Source organism: Ursus maritimus, unplaced genomic scaffold (assembly GCF_017311325.1).
Source record: "Ursus maritimus isolate PB19 unplaced genomic scaffold, ASM1731132v1 scaffold_32, whole genome shotgun sequence".
NCBI lineage: Eukaryota > Metazoa > Chordata > Mammalia > Carnivora > Ursidae > Ursus > Ursus maritimus.
This window is the reverse complement of record NW_024425786.1, coordinates 4,144,376-4,166,692: the sequence shown is the minus strand read 5'-3', so window position 1 is coordinate 4,166,692 and position 22,317 is coordinate 4,144,376. Positions and strand designations below refer to the sequence as shown.

The 22,317-nt window shown below is 55.4% G+C and overlaps 2 protein-coding genes across 2 annotated transcripts; one reads left to right on the top strand and one right to left on the bottom strand.

Annotated features, from left to right (window-relative positions):
- The first annotated feature begins 526 nt into the window (after positions 1-526).
- On the top strand, positions 527-9,482 carry ICMT (isoprenylcysteine carboxyl methyltransferase). The gene is made up of 5 exons (XM_040645696.1): positions 527-776; positions 1,597-1,685; positions 2,569-2,738; positions 3,519-3,736; positions 6,051-9,482. Exons 1-5 carry the CDS (start codon positions 582-584, stop codon positions 6,231-6,233), a joined length of 855 nt encoding a protein of 284 aa, XP_040501630.1. The 5' UTR covers positions 527-581; the 3' UTR covers positions 6,234-9,482.
- Positions 9,483-9,575: 93 nt separating this feature from the next.
- On the bottom strand, positions 9,576-21,368 carry RNF207 (ring finger protein 207). The gene is made up of 17 exons (XM_040645695.1): positions 21,178-21,368; positions 20,401-20,533; positions 19,303-19,447; positions 19,133-19,214; positions 18,968-19,043; positions 18,768-18,893; positions 18,324-18,370; positions 18,005-18,077; positions 17,840-17,908; positions 17,322-17,390; positions 17,136-17,233; positions 16,296-16,482; positions 16,034-16,219; positions 15,701-15,752; positions 15,268-15,385; positions 11,568-11,648; positions 9,576-10,739 (listed from the first exon to the last, which is right to left on the bottom strand). Exons 1-17 carry the CDS (start codon positions 21,366-21,368, stop codon positions 10,568-10,570), a joined length of 1,905 nt encoding a protein of 634 aa, XP_040501629.1. The 3' UTR covers positions 9,576-10,567.
- Positions 21,369-22,317: the final 949 nt, after the last annotated feature.

Sequence of the window (22,317 nt, the reverse complement as noted above, 5' to 3'; positions counted from 1 at the left end):
TGGCCGACATTCTCCCTCACCGCGAACTGAAGTGGGCGGTCATCCCGCGCGCAGAGTCCCCGATCGGGGTTTTCCAGGTGCCCTAGCGGCAGGGTCACCGCACGGAAGCAGCCTGGGCACCCAGCGGGCCGCCCTGCTCGCGCCTGCGCGCCCAAGGGTGTCAGCTTCGCGAGGAGGGCCACGCGGGGCCGGCCGAGGGCGGGGTCCCTTCAGAGTTCTTCGGACCGGGACATTCTTGAGTTTGGGGCTCCCTTGTGGCAGACACCGGCGGCCACTTCTCGGCCGGGGACCCAGGTGCCCCGCGGCCACGCCCGCTGTTCGCCGCTCGGCTTGGGTCAGGGGATCCGGGGGGAGGGAAAGGGCTCTGGGGACCTGCGGGGCGGGGCCGCAGGCGGGGCGCTCCCACCAAAGTCCGGCGCCAGCCCAGCGGCGCAGCGGTATCGCGAGAGCTCGCGGGAGGCGCGCGGCTCCGGGCAGCGGCGCTTCCCGGTCGGCGTCGGCTGCGCAGTGCGCAGGCGCGGCGGGCGGGTTTCCCCGGACTACAGCCGGCGCCGTCGCCCGCTGGTCTGCCGCCCGGCGCCATGGCGGGCTGCGCGGCGCGGGCTCCGCCGGGCTCTGAGGCGCGCCTCAGCCTCGCCACCTTTCTGCTGGGCGCCTCGGTGCTCGCGCTGCCGCTGCTCACGCGCGCTGGCCTGCAGGGCCGCACCGGGCTGGCGCTCTACGTGGCCGGGCTCAACGCGCTGCTGCTGCTGCTCTACCGGCCGCCGCGCTACCAGGTGCGGGCCGGGCGGAGGCGGGCCGGGGCCGGGGCGAGGGCGGGAGCCTGGTGGGTTGGGCACGGCGCGCGGGCTCCGTCCCCTCGGGGTCGGGGCGGTCCGGGAGCTGGGCCTGCGGGGGACCGGGGCCGCTTCCCCCGGGCGTGTTCTTTATTGGCGAGTTCAGGCGGCAGGTGGGACCCAGCCTCACCAGGCTCGGGGCTCGGGGGGCGCGGGCCCCCACATCTCCCGCGGAGTGGGTGGGAAATTGCTGTGCTGTTCAGCAGCTGCGGCAGAGGCGCGTGGGGTGGGGAGGGAGCGGGCCCACGAGCTCTTTTATGTAATTTAAGGTGTGGAGACTTAACCTGCTGCCAATTCTCAGGTCAGAGGTCCCCGCAGTTCCTTGGAGGTGGTGGGCGTGGAGTCCCGCTTGCCTCGGCTAGATTCGCTGCGTGGTTTTGGGAGAATCCAGCCAATAAACCGGGTTCATGCGGTTTTCCCACGGCTCTGAATAGCAATGGGAATAATAATAGCAATGGCAGCTAGAACTTACGTAGAACTTACTCTTAAGTGCTTTACAGGGGTACTTCCCACAGCAGTCCTAAAAGGTGGGTACTAATGAGGAAACCCAAGGTCCACAAAGGCTAAGTAACTTGCCCAAGGCCACACAGTCGGAGAGGGGTGGATGCGGGATTTGAACCTGGCACCCCTGCTTCACCCTGTTAATCTCTGCTCAGGCACACCAGCTCTACGTGTTTGCCAGTAGCCTACCTACCCCAGGAAGTAGGGTATGTGCTCAGGGAACAGCCAGATGATTGAGCTTCTTTTGGGTCCGTTTCAGATAGCCATCCGCGCTTGTTTCCTTGGCTTTGTGTTCGGCTGCGGCATGTTGCTAAGTTTTAGCCAGTCTTCTTGGAATCACTTTGGCTGGTAAGAACTACTTTGGGAAGGACGGTTTTGAGGCAAGGGTGGGAGGATCAGAGGATCAGAAGTGGTACTTCCTCATCCCTGTGTCTCATCTCTGACTGGCTGAAGGCTGTTCCGGTTTCTGTAAGGTCTTTAACTTCCGTCTAGATTCCTATGTCTTGTACCCTAAGAACTTGTGCCCACCGGTTGCTTCTGTTGCAGGCAGAAACAGGTCTCCCTGGCACCTTCCCCGTAGGTGCCCTCATCAGTAATGTGACGAGCCCTTCCCAGAAGAGGGTACAGGTTCTCAGTGACAGGAAGGGGCAAGGCTCTGGCTCCTCTTCACAGGCCTTTTCCATCTCTAATTTCTATTAGGTCACATCTAGTGCATCCCCCACGGCCAGTGTAGGATTTTCCCCTACACTGTGATTTCAGGCCCTTGAGCCTTCTAGTCCCTGACCTGGATATGAACCAGTGGCTTCAAGGTAAAAAGCTTTATCTCCTGTGATCAAATACTCTGAGCCATCTAATCTTTCTTTGCTGGAATTTTTTGGTTTTTTTGAATTTTTGTATTCAACATACATCACTGCTTTATTTTGATTATGTCCCACTTTCATATTTTACTGTGTGTAGTGTCATTCTTAAAAGGCTGAAGGGCCCATAATGCCTTCCATACCTATGTTTGTTTGGTCTATTACATTCCACATGTAGTCCTTTTAAAACCCCACCTTCTGCAGACCTGAGCAGTCATGTTACATGTGGGTGCCTGGTGTCCACTCTCAGGTAACAACGGGACCTCCTCTTAGAATTCAGGGACAGTACAGCAGACCCAGATTTGTACTTTGAGTTATGACTGACTTGATTCCCTTGCCCCAACTTACTTCTCTTTCTTTTTGTTTTTAAACAGGTATATGTGCTCCTTGTCACTATTCCATTATTCTGAATACTTAGTCACAGCAGTCAATAATCCCAAAAGTCTGTCCTTGGATTCCTTTCTCCTGAATCACAGTCTGGAGTATACAGTAGCTGCTCTTTCTTCTTGGATAGAGTTCACACTAGAAAATATCTTTTGGCCAGGTCAGTGTATCCTACTTTCTCCTCCAGAGGGGAGAAGTGGTTTTTGTGCAGGTCTGAGGGCAGTGACATGGGTTCACCTCTCAGGTATAATCTCTCAGAGTGATTTCCCCAGATGTCTATCCTCACTAAGCTCTTTATAAAGGACAAGCAGAGCTTGTGAATTCCGCTCCTGGATTTTGAATGGAGGACCATGTGTTGACCGTTTGCCTTAAGCCTTCCATAACATACCATACTATCTAATATGAAGTCCCAACCTGTGATAACTGTAATACTAATTTTACAGTCAGAGATTTGCATCCGTTCTTTTTCTGTGACTTGAGACTTTTCTTGTGAAGATTTTATTAGCAAAAACCTCTGCATCTGAAACCTGCTCTCAAATTGAACTTTCCACAGCAAATTAAGTAAAATGTGTGTGGTTCCCAGGAGTCAGTAAAGAGCCAGGGCGGGAAACACTAGATCCTTCTCTGGTTCACTTAGCTGTCCTTGTCCCTAAGGGAAGGAAGGGGACATGTGGCAGAGGGACATGGATGAAGAGTCCATCAGGTCTTTGCCAAGACGCTCTAATTGAGTTGTTGGCACTTTAAACAGATGAACAGCACAACTTAGGGGGATGTATTTTGCTTATAATTAAATTTTAATGTGATGACAAATGCTAATTACCCACTAGCATGTTTCATAGTGTTCCTAGCCTTGGAAAAATAGGTTAATTTTAAGCATCCACAGGGGGAGCTCCACAGTCCCATGTCTTCACTTCCTGTTTGTCACATGTCTCTCCTCCAGAACTGAAGCAGATCACCTGGCTCAGTGCCATGGGGCTGCTGATGGTGGTCTTTGGAGAATGTCTGAGGAAAGCGGCGATGTTCACAGCTGGCTCCAATTTCAACCACGTGGTGCAGAATGAAAAATCAGAAACCCACACTCTGGTGACAAGCGGAGTGTACGCTTGGTTCCGGCATCCTTCCTATGTTGGGTGGTTTTACTGGAGTATTGGAACCCAGGTACAGTATCAGAAATGACAGTGGTTGCCTTTAATTTCTTTTACATTTTTAAAAATTGACATAACTCACATACCATAAAAGTCACTGTTTCAAAGCGTACAATTCAGTGGATATCAGTGGATTTATTAGGTTGTTGGTCTCCTTTAAATAGGTGCATGTGCCCCCTGTCACGTTTTGAGTGAGAACGAAATAAAACGCAAAAGAACTGATGTAGTCCTTAACATTTTTACGATGTACCTAAAATCTGGGTGTCCTAACCTTGTAAACTCCTGGCAATTCTAGGTGCTGTTACCCATCTGCTGTACCCCTTCCTTCCTTCTTTAACGTAGATCTGGGGTACCCCAGTGGGGTGAGGACAGAGATGGAGCTTTGGGGAGACAGAACCTTCTGCTGCTCAAGTGGATTCTGATTTTCATTAGATGAGGCCAAGGTCTGGATTGGATTTCACATAAGCTACAGGGGTTTATTCTGTCTCAGGTTTCAGAACGACCCTTGTTTCCTGCCCATTGCCTCTTGAATATGTTCTCTTGGTCCCAGAAAGACTTGGCCAGAGAATGTGACCAGAGAGCTTAGGAGACTCCTCACCTCTTTGGGAAAATCCAGTCTGGGGCCCCCGAAGCATTCCATTGGCAATGCACGGTCTGTCGGGGACTCTCTGGTGACCCCCAGTGGTGTAGAAGGGGCAGGACACCCGCCCAGGGCTTAATTTAATACTCACATTTCTGAACCCTAAGACTCCCTGCATCAACATCGTATTCCCTGAGAACGAGTTGACTGTAGTTGAATTGTGTCATTTGCCGTAAATGCTGCCTACATACCGAAGTGCTCTAGGACTGAAGGGTTGGCCTCTGTGACCATAGATCTTTTTATATTGTGACCCAGCACACGTGTGTGCATAAAAATGGAACAGGTCTTTCCCAGGATAGTACTTACTGTGTACAAAATATCTGTTTCTTGTCTTATTTGTAATGCTATTTACGATGCACTGAATGGATTTCAGGGCTCAGGAACAGGTTGTGGCCTGCAGTTGGGAAACCCCACTACAGGGTGTATTGAGAAGCCACATGTGTATGGTGGCTGTGAGGGCACAGTCTCCGGGATCACCAACCGGGCCAGTCCTGGCTTTGATGTTGGCTGCTTGGCCTCCCTGCTCTCACACATTAAGTGAGGACAGCAGTGCCACCTCCGAGGTTTGCTGTGGGGGCTCGTTGGTTGGAAAGGGCTTAGCTTGTGCTTGAAATACAGTTAGGTACCCTGTAAGCAGTCATGGGAATAAGAAGTCAAGGGCACGTGCCTGGCTCTCTGGGCGGAAGTCAACCCCTTGGGGAAGACACATGTCCATGGGGGTCCATCAGAGCGGGCAGGGGTGGAGTGGTGGGTTTCCCACACCACACAGAAGTTCCTGAGAGCTGGGAGATGTTCTTGGCATGGAGGGGTTATTTGGGGGTGGATCAGTGGGGAAGACGTTCTCAAAGTGGGAAAAGCACATGAGTGGGGAGGTGAGAGGCAGTCCAAGTGGGTAGCCCAGTGGAAGGGCGCTGGAGGAAGTGACCAAGGCACTGCTTTTCTTGGTTTGGGCAAGGGAGTAGTTTGAAGACAAGTGATTTCACAGTAGCATTGTATATGGTACAGGGTTAGGCTGTGGGGGCCAGGAGTGGGGGGCGAGGCAGCTGCGAGGGGGTGTGTGTGTGTGTGTGCGTGCGCATGTGGAACAGGAAGGGGCAGGCTGGGAGCCCCACGGGAACTCACACCTGGGGTGGAATCAGGAGCTGCCATCACCTGCCCTGAGTATTGAAATCTGAAAAGTTGATCTTTTTTTTTTTAATATTTTTATTTTTTAAAGATTTTATTTATTTCTTTGTCAGAGAGAGAATGAGAGCACCCGAGTGAGCACAAGCAGGGGGAGCGGCAGGCAGAGGGAGAAGCAGGCTCCCCGCTGAGCAGGGAGCCCGATGCAGGACTTGATCCCAGGACCCCGGGATCATGACCTGAGGTGAAGGCAGACGCTTAACCAACTGAGCACCCCAGGCGTCCCATGAAAAGTTGATCTTTTAATTTTTAGATCTCTCTCACATAAGAGGAACAACAGAAAAGTGTCTGGAAAAAAAACGACAGTGATGAGTGTTGAGCTCTGATGCGAAAGTAGTGGTAAGGTTTCAGTGAATGGCCTCCGTTCTCAAAGACCCTAACAGTATTTTGAGAGTCTCTTGGGCCATTGGCAGGAAGTCCTCTGTAGATATTCAGGAGAAGCAGGTGCTGATGAAGTTCTCGGTGTCAGGACACTGACCCTGATCAACTTCGTGTCCCCCGCCAGGTGATGCTGTGTAATCCCATCTGTGGCGTTGGCTACGCTCTGACAGTGTGGCGATTCTTCCGAGATCGAACAGAAGAAGAGGAGATCTCGTTAATTCACTTTTTTGGAGAGGAGTACCTGGAGTATAAGAAGCGGGTGCCCACAGGCCTGCCTTTTATAAAAGGGGTCAAGGTGGAGCTATAACACAGCAGGAGCGGGCCAGGCTGGGCCCAGGGGCCTCCCACTGCACGTGGCCCGGGTCACAACTGCCTCTGGTCAGCCGCTCTGTGGAATGGATTTTCTGAACCATTTTATATGTCACCAATTACTCTTCTGGAATATCACTCAAGACCAAATGGTCAGAAGGCCTTAGGACCAAAGGACTCCACACCCTAGAGCAGTCTGTTCTTGGGCTAAATCAAGGTAGGACACAGATCAGAGATGGACAAGGAGCAAATAACAGCAATATCCTACAGTGCCCCTCCAGAAGGGCCCCGGTGAGAGCCCCGGCCGCGCACCGTCCCCCACAAGGCATTTAGTGTAAGCAAGACCCCTCAGGAGCGGTGGACTCGCTCATGACCGAGTAAGGCTTCTCTGGCAGGAAGGGGTGTGTGGGCAGCAGTGCTTAGTGTTAGAAGTACATTCGCGATCTGTAACCGAAGAACACACAGCACAGCTTTGACCTCCTTGTTCCCGTGCTTAAGTGCATGAGTATCTATACAGTTTTAAAGGTGATTCTCTATAAGACACTTCGGCTCTTAATATATTTAGTCGTATTTACATATCTATTTTTTATAAATAGCAGTATAAATTCAAAGGGGCTCGGTGTTTATAGCCCTTTTATTTGGCAGAAAGGCAGCATGGACACCTCCAGACGATTTGGCTGAGTGGCTTTGTGTTAACAAGGGCATCCCAAGCCGGGGAGACTGTGGGCCCCTGTGGCTTTCCCCGGGGTCCGGGCTCCTGCTCCTCTCCCAAGAGGGGGCTGTTATCAGCGACAGGCATGTGTCATTTTTCCTTTATCCAAGCAATGCTTACTGAACACCTACTGTGTGAGACATTGTTAACCATTGGGAGTTACTGCTCTCCATTTATTTGGGATTTTAGTCTTACTGCATCATAGCTTATATTTTTGTGTTTCAGTTGAAATCTATTAACTATTGATTTCTATGTTCTGTTCTCAAAACTCCACCAACTCTAATGCCATTTCAGACTGTCTTTTCCAAAGGGGTTCAAGCATCTATAACTGCACAATTCAAGCAAGTCAGCTCACAGCAGTCTTAAATAGAGCAAATGATCCCAACGGAGATTTAGTCAGGATTTTTGTTTTTCAAGTTTGGGGAGAGTGGTTGGCTTTAAATACATCAGCTTTAAGACCCTTGTTTGATTCTGGACAAGAGAGGGCCCTGGCCTCAGCGTGAAATCCTTCCTGCAGTTGGCCGTGGTGCCACCGAAGCCCGTGCGCGAAGGCGGCGGCCGCCCCTGGCTGCAGAGCTGCCCAGCTGCCGCGCCGCGCCTGGCGGCTTCGAGGAGCCACTTAACCTTTCCGTGCCTAGACTCCCCATCTGTAGAATGGGGTCAATACCACCTACCTCACAGGGGTGTTGTGAAAACTTAGAAGAACAACGTCAAACGTTTCTAATACTTAGATAAGAGAGAAGGCATACATGGAATCTGCACCGCGTGGCATCGCACAGACGCGGACCCTGGTCAGCTGCACCAGACGCTGGAACTGTGCGTGCAAAGAGCATGTTACCAACTCAGAAATAGCACTGACTTCTAGATTTCATGGCCTAATTAATTTTTTCGTTATTATATATATATATACCAAAGAGGTTTACGGGTTTGTTGATTCCTGGGATGACACTCTTCTGGTGTGAGTGGACCCTACCATCGGCCCTCAAGTGGGCTTTGCAGCCAGGCCGGCTGAGGCCGCTGCTGGAGCTCTCAGCAGTGGGTCTGTCTGGCACGAACACTCCCCAGTGGGACGTCGACATGCACTTACTCTGGGAACTTGAATTGAATCAGTTCTGACTTGTTCTCCACGCTTAGCAAAGTGAACTCCACTCATCGGGATTGCAGATTGGAAGAGGACATGGCTGGGGTTTGGGCAGCAATCCTCAGCTCCTTGAGGGAAAGTTCTGTGCTGCATCTAGCAGGATTGGACCCAGCTTTCATTCCCATGGAGGTGGGGGGGGGGGCTGTGAAGTTGTCTTTAATAGATGGAGAATAGCTAATGATGGGCCCTGGCTCTGTGGACAGAAAGTCTGAAGGTGTTGGCATTTGGTGATCTCAACTTCGTCCACCTGCTGGAGTTCACGAAGCCCACCTTCCTGCCAGGCCCTTGAGCTCAGGAGGTAGGCCTAGTGTTTTGCAGTGAGATGCTGCCATTATACCACCTGGGCTTTAAAGAGCAATCCCATGGGCAGGGGGAGGGGGAGGGAGACACCCCCCACCCTGACTCGTACACCCAGGGCAGAAGTCAGCATTTACTTGGGGAGAAAAGATGAACTACTTAGGGGAGGATTTGGCAAGTGATTGACTTTCATCTAGTACTGGCATTTTCAGATTATTTTTAACTTCATAAATTTAGCAGTGACAGTGTACAGGCAGAGAATCAGGTTAATGAAGTACAGGCTTTCTGGGTATTCCCAAAGGCTTTTTGGGTAAAAGCCACATCACCAGTTCCCTCAAATTAAGAAACTGTCAAGAGATGACTTACTTTTTCCATTGCGGGTTTTAAAGTGGAGATTCTTAAATGGAGAAAAGGTGATACGCAGAACAAAGTGACTTTGAAGCAGCGTAAAAGGAAACATTCTGTGAGGATTTGCAGGCTGTGGCCGAGAATAGCAGTTTACAGAAAAGAGGTAGTGAGTAGCATGAGCCTGGCTGAAAGCGAAAGGCAGCATACCCCACTGTCCCTTCATCATTTGTAGGAACTGCTTCTTGAGCCTAAAGACTGAACTTTATTAATCCCTTCCATTTATTTAACACTCTGAGTGATTGACATGATAGGGAAATACTCCTAAACCATACGTGTGTTAATAGCTTAGGCTCTGGAGGGTTGGCCGTAGCCCAAGCTCCTGGTAGCAGGCCCTCCGTCATAGGTACAGTAAACCACTGTCCCTTCTCTGCACTTTCTTACTGCCTTAGTTGTGATCTCCCACCGCATCTTGCTTCTGTAGTGACTTGAGGCTGGTGGGAGAGGCTTGCTCTCTGCCCTGCTGTGAGAGCTTGACGCCCTGGGCTGGCGGAGGGCCAGCCGTCAGGGGCGGTCCCAAGCACCCGCTCTAGAGGAAGCCGCCCCATAGCTAGGAGAGTAATTTAATGGAGTAATTATTCTACTCTTCTTTTTACATGCAGAAATGTTTATTTAAATATTTTAAATTGGATTTTCTTTCACAGATACTGAATATTCTTTCCAATTCTTAAATAAAACTGTACTTGATTTCACTATGAACCCTAGCGTGATTGTGTGGGATGTAATCATGTCACCTCTGACTAAGAAATGTCCGGGACCTACAGCATAAAACCAGATGTATTTTGCCCATTCAATTCAGTTCCAAAATCTAATCTCGAACGAGTTCATCATGACAAGCTCCTCCTGCCGTTGAGGCTCCCGTGGGTTTGCGATGTTCCAGAGTGAGAGCGTCGCGCTCCGGAGCCGTGGGTGCGAGCTGTTGGGTGTTCATGTGCTGGTCTGCCTGGCTCAGCTCGTGGGAGCCATTCGCTGTTGGAACCACTGAATCAAGCTGGATATATGCTTAAAATGTGACTCTGGATATTTTGCCTCCAAAACTTTAAATTTTAGGTCATCCGGGTTAATTTTCCTTCCTAAACGTTTGTGAAATTCCACCCGATAGAAAGGCACCATGCAGGAGTGGAAACTCCTGGAGAAAAGTCGATTCTGGGCCGTCCTTTACTATCAATAGAAGGTGAACACGGGAGAGTGACCGTTGTCTGGAAAGGCAGGAAAAAGTTGCGGAGAAGTTGACGTGACCATCTCCTGCCACACACGCCGCCAGCCACGTCTCCTTTGCTGGGTGAGTTCAGTCCTCATGTGAAAGGAGAAAACTGGAATGACAGTTTTTCCTTTTTGCTGAGTCAGCGCTCAGCTTCCTGGGCGGAACTGTCCGGCGGGGGCCCTGGCTCAGGAGATTGAATTGGTCTGAGGCGGGGCAGGCGCTGCCCACTGCTGGAGTCCCTTCTGGAGTTCCGACGGCGGGGGTGCGGGCCGGCGGGACTGCGGGGCGGCAGGCATGAGAAGGAGGTGGCAGGGCAGGGAAGGGCTTTTCCGCACGGCCCTGGGATGCTGCCCCCAGCCTCGTGAGGAGGACCAAGACTTCGTGCAGTGGGAACACAGGGAAGAGGGATGCTCAGCTCAGGCCAAAGAATCTGAAATGACTGTCAGAGTTTCTGGGTCTTTCTGCTGTTTAGTGATTACCCTTTGTCTCATGATGGGCACAGCCTTTTCTTAAATGTCCCAGTCTTGAGGTGCGGGCTGTAAAATGCCCACCCCTCAGGACCAGTCCCGTTTGCTAAGTCGGGCGCTCTCTCCGTGTGGGGGCATCACCCCCGTTCTTCTGTCTGGGTCTGTGAGCATCTTTATTTTTCAGTGGAGGTTCTTCTGTGAGGCTGTTCAGAGTCCGGCCATTCCCTCTGGGTTCTGATGTTTTCTCTCTCTTCTCTGTGACACCCACCGGGTCATTCCTAAAGGAACACGTGACATGAGTTCTACTCGCCACCCCCATGCCAGCACTAACACCCACTGGGGCCGAGGCTTTTGGAATGGGAAGCCTTTCCGGAAGCACCCGTGGGTGAACGAGAACTGTATCATCTCCTAAAGGGTTCTCATCTCATGTGTAATGATGTTTAGTTGCCTGAGTATCCGCAGTTCAGGCCTTCTCAGTGGCTTGTGGTGACCACAGGTTTGAACGGACACCCCCTGGAGCATCTGAGCCAACTGTGGTGGAGGGAAGGTGAGACTAGTTTCTGGTCTGTCACAGCTGCAGCCTGCTCCGTGCCCTCCAAGCTCTGCCCGCTCTTTCTGCCGCCCCGTTCCCTGCCCCGGGGGGAGCACACTTAACTGAGAGCAAAATACTGAAAGATCAGCCCGTGACAGTGATGTATCTCTTCCCGCACATTCTTTTCTTCCTCTGGCAAGTTTTTTGGCAAACACCGTGTCTCCGGTGGATAGTGATGCTCTCGCATCAGGAAATGATCCTCAGTCACTTCTCATTTAAGTGAATCTGAGTCACTTGGTGTAAACGCATGCGAGCCAGGCTGCAGCCCTCGGCTGTGTGAGCGGTGCCGGCAGCAGCCTTGGCCATTTCTAATTCTAGGAGGCAGGTCACATCTGTCCTCTGTGAATTCTCTGGGCCTGTATTTTACAAACAGACCCAGCCGAGGCCATAGAGCTGGTCAGCGGCAAGCCTGGGCCAAATGGGGAGGAAAACCTGGGGCCTGTCTCTGTGCCCCATGTTTGTCTCTGAGACTGAAACACTTGCCACTTGGGCTGGAAAGCCTTGCCGTACTTACCTGGCCTGAGTCTCACCACTGGCGCTGTCATCATGCATGTTTTGTAGGTGCTCCGACTGTTCGTCTGCCTGTGCCTGAAGTCTGTGTGAGAGAAACAGTTCCTGGGAGGCTTGAAGGCAGCCGAGCCGGCCACTGCCAGTCCTCCAGCTCTCTCTTTAAACAGAACCAAACTGAATGAGACACTCAAGGGTCTGCCTAGGGTTTTGGTCCTCAGATATTGACCGAGGGCCAGGGCTGCTCTCAGGACAGCTGCGTTGTGGTCAGGAAGACAGGCCGAGCTTGGGAAGAAGGCACTGCGGGGCCAGGCAGCAGGGAATGTCAGGAGCAGAGACCTGTGTGGGGAGGATCTCTGGGACAGTCGGAAGCAAGAACATTCCAGGCAGAGGCTGGGAAGGGGGAACTGGTCTGACTTCTCTGGGGAGCTGAAAGGCCATTGTGACTAGGGTGTGGTGGGGGGCTAGTGTGGTTGGAGGTGGACAGGGAGGGTCCCAAAAGCGCTGTCAGGCCCCGGAGTGATGGGAACTCTAGGCTTTAAGAAGACCGCTGGCTATGGAACACCCTGGAGGGGCCGGAGAGGGTCGGTGATGGTGGGTTGGCCTGGGGCTGCCGTGGAGACAACCATGGGCTGAGACAGTTGTGTCAGCAGGACTTGGGGATTGGTTGGAAATCGGGTGCGGAAAGGAAAGGAGTCAGAAGCCCTTGGCCTTCTCACTTGGGCATCTGGGTAACGTGATGCCACTCACTGGGGGGGGGGTTATGGAGTCCTGCCATTAGGGGATCTGAGGCACCCGTGACGGGTCCAAGTGGAGACCCCCAAGAAGGGGCAGTTGGCGAGGGGTCTGGAGCCCAGGAGGGCCTGTGCTGGGGAGGGCTTGGAGGTTGTTTGTGTCTCAGTGGGATTTTAAAGTTGGGGGGACTGGATAGACCCTTAAGCATAGATGGGGGATGGGGAGAGGCCCTAGGACTGGGCCCTGGAGAAAGCTGACACTTGGGGCACTGAGCAGAGGTGGCAGAGTGGCCAGTCTAGGAAGGGACAGCCTGAGTGGCAGGAGGGAAACAAGTGTGGGTTGCCTCAGAAGCAAGAGAGCGTGGTGAGGACGCCCGTGAGCACTGCTGAGAGATCAAGGGCTGCAGCCAGAGGCCACTGATGACAACTGGCCATAGGAATGGGCTTGGGGTGGGTGGGGTTGCCGGCAGTGGAAGAGGAGGAAGCAGAGGCAGCCTGGAAAGACACCTGGAAATCGTGCCCTGGAAAGGGATAGAGGCAGCCTCCCTCCTCCCCCAAACCTCTGGGTGCTGGGCTCTAGCCTGACCTTTCCCTTTCCCAAAATTGACCACAGGCGCCATTTCCCCACAGAGCCAGGCAGCCAGGAGCACATTACTTGAAGCTAGTTTCTCACCGACGCACAGCACCCAGAGGGAAATGCACACAAATGATAAGAACAAGGCTTGGTACGTGTGCACAGCCTGAACAAGTTGGGCAGGTGGCACCAGAATGTCATGTGTGTCCAGAGGCCCCCGGGGATCATTACCATCCTGACTGCTAATGCCAGAGGTTAGTCGTGTCTGGTTTTGAGGTTTGATAAATGGAATTGCACGGCAGGTGGAGTAAATGACTTTGAATGCCCTCTGAGGAGGAGACATTGCAGCTAGTCCTGGGTAGACCGGGTCACCGTCACAACTGTGCAGAAGCTGTGCCGAGTCTAACCTCTCAGCATGCTTGTCAGAAGGCTCACTTGCAGGGTGGCTTGGCCGTTCTGGATGAACATACAATTGCACACACTTTAATTTTCCTTCTTCCTCAGACTCGCTAAAATTCTAGTAAAGGGGCCAAAACAATAGGGGAAGAAACTTCTCCAGGTCGAGAACAGAATAGGATAACACCAAAATTTTTGAAGCCGGAGGGCATGTGGTCAGTGGTTAACTACCTCAGCAGACATGAGAAACCCAAGCTCAGAGTGGACAGCAGGACAAGCCGAGGCCCAACTCTGTTCACACCACAGAATCCTAGGGGGCCCAGCAACTGGCAGCTCCCTCGCCTCTGCAACGGGGAGGATGGGGCAGAAGTAGGGAGGGGGTGACAGTCAAGATCCTTACTGTGGAGCAGCTGCCCCTCCTGCACCCTGCCAAAGGGTTAGTCTCTGGGAGGGTACCACACACAGGTGAGAACTGCTGAAAACCAGGTGTGCCTGCAAATGCTTTACACGGTGGCCTTCGGGAAGGAGACGGGAGAACACAGAAAAAAGCCCTGTCTACCCCAGTCCCCTGCACTGAAGTGCCACCCACATGCTCTGAGCATCCAGTCTGCCCCTGCTTCCCCAGCTCCTAATATGAGCACATGATCAAAGATGACCAGAGAAAAGCCTTTAACATGGAAGACAGAAACCTAAACAAACACATTTGGAGGAAACAGACTTAAGGGAGAAAGAAACAACAAACACCTATCAGCCTCAGAGGGGTAAGAGACTATGTCCGTGAAACAACAGAAGGCTGTGAAAAAAAGTCTAGGGTACAAAACAAGAGCTCTTGGAAATTTTCTTCAAAAATGCAGAACTCAGTACAAGGGTTGGAAGAAAAAGGGCATCTCACAGAAAGTACAGCAGAGAGACAAAGAGATAGAAGAAAACACTGAGAAGGCTAATCAGAGGGCCAGCCCAAAAAAGCCAATATCCAGTAATAGGGATTCCAGAAAGAGAAGAAATGAAATCAACTCACTGGTTCAAAAAGATGTGTGTCAAAACTGAAGGACCTGAACTTCCAGACTGAAAGGACCTGGTCCTTTTTGATGGATGGAAGTAGACCCTCACCAGTGGTAAGTTTCAGAACCCTGGGACCAGAGAAAATTCCACAAGCTTCTAAAGAGAAAAAGAGGTCTTGTCACAAGGATTAGGAATCAGAATGCCTTCAAACTTCTCAAAGAGCCTTGGAAGCTAGAAAATAATACAACAATGCTGTCAAAGGAGAATCATTTCCAGTCTAGAATTTCAATCTAGAATTCGATACCCAGCAAAACTATCAGTCAAGTGTGAAGGCAGAATAAAAACATTTCAGACTGGTGCTGTCCAAAACAGACTCCTGTGCACCCTTGTTCAAAGAACTATGGTGGGGGTGGTAAGACTCCACCAAACCATGAAAGAGAAAGCACGGGGTACAGGCAGCATCGAAGGCAGGAGTGAGGCAAACAGGAGTCCCCAAGAGGGTGGTAGAGGAAGAGCTCAGGGTGACTGCTGTGCACCAGACCTCTAGGGCAACCAGCCCACCCTGGGGCCAGGCGACTCAAGAGACAGGCACATTGAGGACCTGTCACCAACATCCCTCTGTCACCGTAACACCTTTTGATGCCCAAGTACAGTGCGTAAGACTTGGCTTAAGCATGTAGTGAGGAAGTTCTGCTCTCTCCTCCGTGTCCTGCTGCCCGGATCTGCTGAGGGCCCTCATTACGCTCCCAAGAAGTATCTTTTGCTTTGACCTATTCCTGAGGGCTAGAGGTGGGTGATTTTGTGCCTAGAAGCAGAAACTCAAAGCACCCTACTCATTCTGTGTTTTTGGAGATGTCCAGAACTGGTCTGCCCAGATGCTGAGTAATCCCTCATGACCTGACCCACTGACTTCCTGAAAGGAGTTCTTCTGAATGTGTGGCACCTTTCCCACACACATTCTTAAGTGTCTTGGCTCTCCTGTGAACACCCCTTGGTCTCACCTGGGCTCTAGCCGCTCCTTCACCTTGGCAATGGAGCGGACGTAGGGCGTGATCTGCTTGGTGATGGTGGTCAGGTAGGCATTCTCCTGCTTCAGCTGGAGAAGGTCATGGAGCTGGGCTGTGGGAGCCAAGGCCAGAGCATTGGGTCTTGTTGGCTTCAGGTTCTTTTACTCTCAAGCCTCGTACCGTCTAAATATCCCAACTACGTCAGCAATTGCCTCTTTAATTAAAGGGCAACATAAGACTTGTGAAGGCATTCTACTTACTGAATCCTGACCTCACATGCATCATTTTGGGGCATTAGCAACTGGGGCAAAGTCAAGGGCTATGGGGAAGAGTCTGTATCTGGTTAGTGGGTAACTGACTTCCTGTCCCTGCCAGCACGTGGGTTAGCTCCAGGAAAGGGGTGCACCCAGCAGCAGTTGCCTGCGACCTTCGTAAATCTCCTGCTCGTTAGCCACGCGCTGGTAGGATTCCTCCCAAATCTGAAAGAGAAAGTGAGTTGGACGTTGCATATGGCCGTGAGTTGGAATTTCCACTGGTGGCATTTCTGTCCTCTAGCTACTCAGGGCCACAGGACAGGCCCCAGCTAGGTCACGTGGTTCCAGGAGGCAAAGACCCCAGTTCCAGAGCCTGCCACACGAGGGCCTCATGATGGACCAGGCCAAGGTCCTCTTTCTATCCCCTTCCTGTCTTGGGGTCGCCCCTGTATCAGCTGACAGGTGAGGCTGCAGGGGAGTTAGGTGCCTGGGAGGGGGGTCACTACCTCCTGGAACACTGCTCTCATCCCCTCCAGGGAGGCGTACTCTGAGGCGATCTGCGCATCCACCTGCCGCGACTTGTGCAGGATGTCTCCCATGATCTCCGCCTTGATGAGCGCGTGGTGCTTGGTGAGGTCCCGGTGCAGCTCTTGTACCTGGTCCTTCAGGTTCTGCATCTCTGCCTGCAGCCGCTGTGTGGGGAGACGCAGTGAGTGCCTGCAAGGCCGTGTTCACTGCGGGGGGGCCAGGTGGCCGGGACCCACTCACCCGGTAGGAGTCCTCGTAGTGGCGGCAGTGCTCTGTGAACGGGGTATCCTCCCCCTCGGCCAGCAGCACCTTGGTACTGATGGACCGGTGCAGCGTGGGCTTTTGGACCAGCGATCCCAGCATCTTTCCCACTGGGGAAGGGCAGCTGGGCCCCATCAGCACCTTGGGTCCTGAGCCCACTGCTAGCCTGAGGAGAGAGCCAATGTGAACGCAGATGGGGGGGGGGTGGCTGGGAGGGTTTCCCCTCCTCCAGGCTCTCAGCCTCTCCCCCTAGACGGCACGCCAGAACAGTGTGCCGTCTAGGGGTGCTGAATAAGCCTCTGTGAGCCCCACCCAAGACCAAGGACATCAGCGTGGTATTTTAAAACTTCCCCAGGGAGGTGTCAGTGTACAGACAAGACTCCATCAGGATGTGACAGGGCTGGTCCGGAGTAAACTGTTTATTCATTCACACACGGGACTTTGGACATTTGGCCTGATGCCCAGTCTCCCTTGACTGGGGCCCTGGGGTCCCTGGCCCATACATCCAGCTCAGGCATTTCTCCGAACTCCTCTTGTGTCTCTGGCTCTCCAGACTAAGGCCTGGAAATCAGGCCTTACCCCAAGCTGCCCCTTCCCTTCAGTCCCTATGTGCCCATCCTGGGTGGCCCAGGCTGCAGTGGCAGCTGGGGACAGCCCCCGGGTCTTCCCCATCCTCCCCTAACCAGGCTCCGCGCCAGGTCAGCAGGGACTTCCAGCCTCTGGGGAGGGTGGCAAGCAGCAAGTCCCCACTGAGGCGGGTACCTTGTGCCGCCCCCCACAGCCCGTCCCCACTGCAGGGAGGGCACCCCAGCTGCTCACGTGTTGGTGCCGCCTCCAGCACCTGTTGTCCGGCGCGGCCCCAGCAGCAGTAGCGGCTCCAGGCAGCGCGCAAACTCAGCGCGGTGGTCGCTGGTGATCTGGGCGGCAGGAGCAGGTGGTGAGGTGGCCTTTTTGCTCGCTGGTCCCCCCACCCCCCGCCCCAGACCAGCCCGCTCTTCTGTGCACCTTGCTATTCTGCGCTGGCCGGAGGTGCTGGGGACGTGTGACAATGCCCTGCAGCCTCTCCATCAGCTCCTGCAGCGGGAGGAGGGTGCTCAGGCCCGTGTAGGGGTGGGGGATGGGGGACGACAGTGAGGCCCCGAGCCCTGAAGGCAAGGCTGTCTTTGGCACTTTACCTGCTGTGCACTGGGGACTCCAGCCCTTCCCTGGGACTGTCCCAGACCTCCCACACCACCCCAGCCCCCAAACCCACAGGAAAGTTGGGGGTGATTTGGGGTGGCTGTAGACACCCTACACTTTGGGGGAATGGAGGCTCATGCTCCCTTCCAGGCTTCACTGTCCTTTTAAAAGGGACTCAGCTAAATGGTTTGCAGATGATGGTGTGGAGGAGGGGAAGGTAAGCCCAGAGAGCCCTGGTCCAGCCACCAAGTGGCAGGCTGCCAAGGCCTGAGGTGGCAGTCCGGTGTACAGGGTGGGCTGCTGGTGGGGAGGGGGGAGACCCCTCAGGAGCTAGGGGGACTCACATAGCCCAGGTCCAGGAACTCAGCCTTATTGGCCAAGCTGAGGAAGGAAGAGCAGATGACGAGGTGAACCTGCGGGAGGGACCCTTCTCAGTACCTGGCCAGGGGCGCCTGTGGGAGGGGCCCTACTCAGTACCTGGCCAACCCTGCACCCCCAGCTCCCCTTACCTGCAGGGTGGGCAACAGAGTGGCCAGGTGGGAGAGCTGCTCCTTGAAGGCCTTGTCCTTCTCTTCGTATTGGCTGGGGGAGGGGCAGGCAGCCTCATCTCCAAGGGGAGGCTGCTCATCCCCACCTAATGGGGACCTCAGAGGGGGCAGGTTCCATCTCCCCACCACCTTTGTGCATCCTCCCCTGTCAGCACTTCCCGCACCCTGAGCCACCCTGCCCTCCTCACCCGAGGTCTTGCTCCGGGGGTGGGGCAGGGTCTGCCCCGGTCCAGGCAGTGAGGCCAAGGTGCAGGGCGTGGAGATCCCTGCCACCACTCACCTCTGCACAGCCTGCAGCAACAGCATTTTCCTCTCTGCCAGTTTGTCCTGGGAGGGACAGCTGCTTGTGACTGGGCATGCTCAGCCTGCCACCTCCCAGCACTTGCCCACCCCTGGGTCCGCGCCACACAGCTGGCTAGGCTGGCTGTGTCTCAGGCCTCCTAGCCCTTCCTTCCTGCAGCCCACCGCCTGAGAGCCCTGGAGCCCTTACCTGAAATGTCACCTCCTGGGGGAGGCCTTCCCTCACCAACCTTCCCCACTAGCACCAGCCTGGGGCTGGACCTCTCCTGGCCACGTGACTAAGTAACGCCTAGAAGTAGCTCCACGCTTGCTGCCCTGCTAGGCTGCAAACTCCACAAGGACGGGAGATGCGCTGTTGTGGGTACAGGGTCTTGGCTGGTGAGGACGCTCAGCGTGCTGCCATCCAGTCCCCACTACCCCTCACCTGCATGCTGCCGAAGAGGGCATGGATGGCGGCCTCCTCCTCCGCCGCGCTGCGCCGCACCTCCTCCACCATCGCCTGCAGCAGCGCGATGGCCTCCCGTGTGGCCGTCTGCAGGGCCTTCACGGCCTGGGAACAGGGCGGCCTCAGCCTGGCGGGCGCGCGCATCCCCGACACCGGCGCGCCGGGCACCCCGCGCTCACCAGCACCGCCTGCTCCAGCCGCTCGCAGCCCTGCACGTAGGCTGACTCGAGGTCCACGCAGTGCGCCCGGCTCTCCCTGCGGGGATCCCGCGCGTGAGTCCCGCTCCCGGCCGCCCTCCAGCTCCCTCACCTCCCGCTCCCTCACCTCCCGTTCCCTCTACCCACCCCTGCATGTCCCGGAAGCAGCGGATGCACAGCAGCGACTTCTTGTCGGTGGAGAACATGATGTAGGGCTCGGCGTGCAGCGCTGCGGCGGGGGCCGGTGGTGAGGGCTCCGGGCAGGCCCACCCCGGCCCGGCCCGGCCCCGGGCCCCCACCCGGCCCGCCGCACTCACTGCACTTCTGGAGCACGTCGCGGCTGCGTTGGCCCAGGGCCACGATGTCATGGCGCGCGAACATGCGTGCCCGGTGCGTTTCATCGCGGCAGCGCGCGCACAGCGGCTGCCCACACGTGTTGCAGAAGTACGTGGTCTCTGCATCCTAGGGACGGAGGACGGAGCGCAGCCTCAGCCTGCCCACGGGCTAGGGAGCCTGAGCCCGCACCTGTCCCTGAGAGCGTCAGTCTCAGCCTGGGGCAGGTACGCGCCTACGTGCAGCCCTTTCAGTGGGATCCTGACGCTCTAATGTACCCAGTCTACCGATGAGAAGAGACAGCGAACGGGGTGGGGCACGGCAGAAACATTTTACCTACAACAAAATTTCAAGCTTCAAGGCTTTTCAAGCCCTCCTTGGCACCCTCAATAGTGGCCAAACGACAGTGCCCACCCTGGCCATCTGGAGTCACAACGTGGCTGGGAGAAGAAAGGGAATGAGGATCTATTGGTTCCCCTCCCGCTGGTCATCTCTCTACTGTTGGATCTCACCTAAGCCAGCACTTGCCCAGCATACCCCGACCTTTTGCTCCGGCAGGGCTGTCCTCCTGGGACTTGGGGTACTACCCCATGCAGCTTCCACAAGTTGGAGTCCCATGTGCCTTCCACAGCCCAACCTGAAGCCTAGCTTTCATAGACTTTGGGGGGGGGGAGGCAGGAACACCCCTCCCCACAGCACATTGTCCTCACTTCCCCTTGGGCAGCAGGTAGCTGCAGACAGCTCCTCAGGTAGCAGTGGGCCCTTAAGGACAGGCCCCAAGCCTGTGCACTGGACTGCCCTTCCTGGAGGTCACAACTCCACCCTGAGTTGAGGACCAGTAAGCTCTCCCCAAATCAAATGACTTTAACCTCTGCCACTGTCTGCTAGTGCTTCAAGTCAATTATTCCCGACCTCAGTCTCCCCACCTATAAAATGGGGCCTACATTTGGGATCCAGGGTGCCTTAGGTTTTGGAGAATCTACTGATGGATATGGTCTAAGGACATGTTGGGCGCACACTGGAAGCTTCAGGACCACCAAACCTGGCACCCCCGGTTCCAGCCCACCCCCAGGCATCCCTGCCTGCTTGCTGCACTCCAGGTCACAGTTGGCACAGTGCACCACCTCCATGCCATCCCCTGAGCTGTCCACCAGGAACTGCAGCAGCCGATCCACCGGAGGGAGCCCGCTGGGGCCCTTCACCACCGTCTGGTGTCTGTGGAGAAGCTGCAGCCAAGATCCAGATGCCCCTTCCCCACGGCTCCCTATCTCCATTCCCACCCCCCACATTCCAGGCTGGAACTAAAAATAGGGCCTGGCATCTGCAATAAATATCTCACCCAGTGCTCACTCTGACCCTGTCCCTCCCTCTGCGCTGTTCTGGGTGAATGCTGGGGGCCCTTGGGGTGGGTGGCAGCCTGGGATATCAAAGGCGGAAACCTCCCTCTCAATCCCCTCCTGTTGTATTGCACAGGTTTAGGGACACCACTTGTAACTTGAGCCAACTTAACCTGCTTATGTTGATCTAAGACTCAAGGGATCCCCAGAGTGGATTTCTGGCAGTGTTATGAGTGCTGTGCTGAGATTCTTACTGTAGCAGCACTGTGTGGCCACATGACCTGTGTTCTAGCCTCGCTCTTGCCTCCGGACTTGCTATGGAAGGCCTTTGGCTGGTCACTCCAGGCCTCAGTTAACCTGCTCTGTATAATGGGCAGGAGCCTGCGCACTCTGGTGCTGAGAGGTGCGGGCTGGGTGCAGCCCAGAGCCAGAGGTTTGCCCTCCCTACACCTAGTTCCCCGCCCACACAGAGCTAATCTCCCCGGGGGTGGGGGGTGTCTGTTGGGGCTTTGAGGCACTCACTGGCACAGCGGGCAGGCGAGGCGGCCATCGGTGGCGCGGCCGCGCAGGCAGCCGGCACAAAAGTCGTGGAAGCAGTCCAGCAGGCACGGGCACTCGAATTGGGCGTGGCACAGCGGACACACCAGCGGGTGGCCGCTCGCGGCGTCCAGGGCGCCCAGGCCCTCCAGGGGCGCGAAGATAGCTCCCGACATCTTCTGGGAGAGCTCAGGAAGGCCGGGCGTGCCCGGTGCGGGGATCTGGCCGCGGAGCCCGCGCCAGCCCCCGCGTCCCCCGAGGGCTCCGCACGCAGGTCCCTCCTCTCTACCCCGCCCGGACCCGACGGGGCGTCCAGCAGTCGTGGAGCGCTGGGGTTGGGACCGCCCGGAGCAGGGAGGACTGGCAGGAGGCGAGCAGAGGCGTCTTGTGCGCGCTCCCTGCCTCTCCCGCACGCCCTTGGTGGCCCTGGAAGGTCAGGCCGCAGGACCGGTCAATGCGTCCTACCCAACGTCTAGCCTCCCCTGCTTCCACTTGCCCACCTCGCCTCACTCCCGCCCCAGGAATTCCTCTCCCGGTGTTCTCTGGGTGTTCTTCAGGCGACACCCCTTCCGCGCTGGGCCGCTGCATTGCTCGGGCACGGTGCTCGCGTGCACCCTTCCGAGGCCGGCCGCTGCGCCGCCACGAGAGCTCCGGCCGCAGCAACTCCGCTCCTCGCCCCGAGGGCAGAGGCGGAACGCCGAGGCTGGAAAGACCCGCGCCGGGCGAGGGTCCGAGGCTCTAACTGGCCCCCGCCCGGGACGACCGAGCCCGGAGCCCGGAGCCGCAGGAGCGCGGTGCAGGGCGGGGCCAGAGGACCCTGACCCTGGGCTCCTCAGGGGTGCGGAGGCACCCTGGCTAGACCCGCTCTCTCCCTGCGGCCTGGGGCCGGGACGCTAGCGGGTCTGCGGGTTTCCATTTCTTCCACGACCAATAGGGAGCGCCAGAGAGCAGCGGCCGCCTTTCCGCAGACAGCCGGGTGCGGGAGAGAGCGCGTGGGGGGCCTGGAATCCCAGGCCTGCGTCTGGCTGGTTGGGGTCTCTCGGCCAAGTCACTGACCTCTCAGAGCCTCAGAGCTTGGGTGAAACAGGGCCGGCCTCTCGGTGATGCGCGCGAGTTTAATGAAGT

Excerpts from the sequence above, each read along its gene's own strand:
- ICMT (XM_040645696.1), top strand. The coding sequence starts at position 582 with ATGGCGGGCTGCGCGGCGCGGGCTCCGCCGGGCTCTGAGGCGCGCCTC. Across the intron at positions 777-1,596 it reads ACCGGCCGCCGCGCTACCAG|ATAGCCATCCGCGCTTGTTT; the intron begins GTGCGGGCCGGG and ends GGTCCGTTTCAG. Across the intron at positions 3,737-6,050 it reads ACTGGAGTATTGGAACCCAG|GTGATGCTGTGTAATCCCAT; the intron begins GTACAGTATCAG and ends GTCCCCCGCCAG.
- RNF207 (XM_040645695.1), bottom strand. The coding sequence starts at position 21,368 with ATGTCGGGAGCTATCTTCGCGCCCCTGGAGGGCCTGGGCGCCCTGGAC. Across the intron at positions 19,044-19,132 it reads TGCTTCCGGGACATGCAGGG|GGAGAGCCGGGCGCACTGCG; the intron begins GTGGGTAGAGGG and ends GGATCCCCGCAG. Across the intron at positions 15,753-16,033 it reads TGAGAGCAGTGTTCCAGGAG|ATTTGGGAGGAATCCTACCA; the intron begins GTAGTGACCCCC and ends TTTCTCTTTCAG.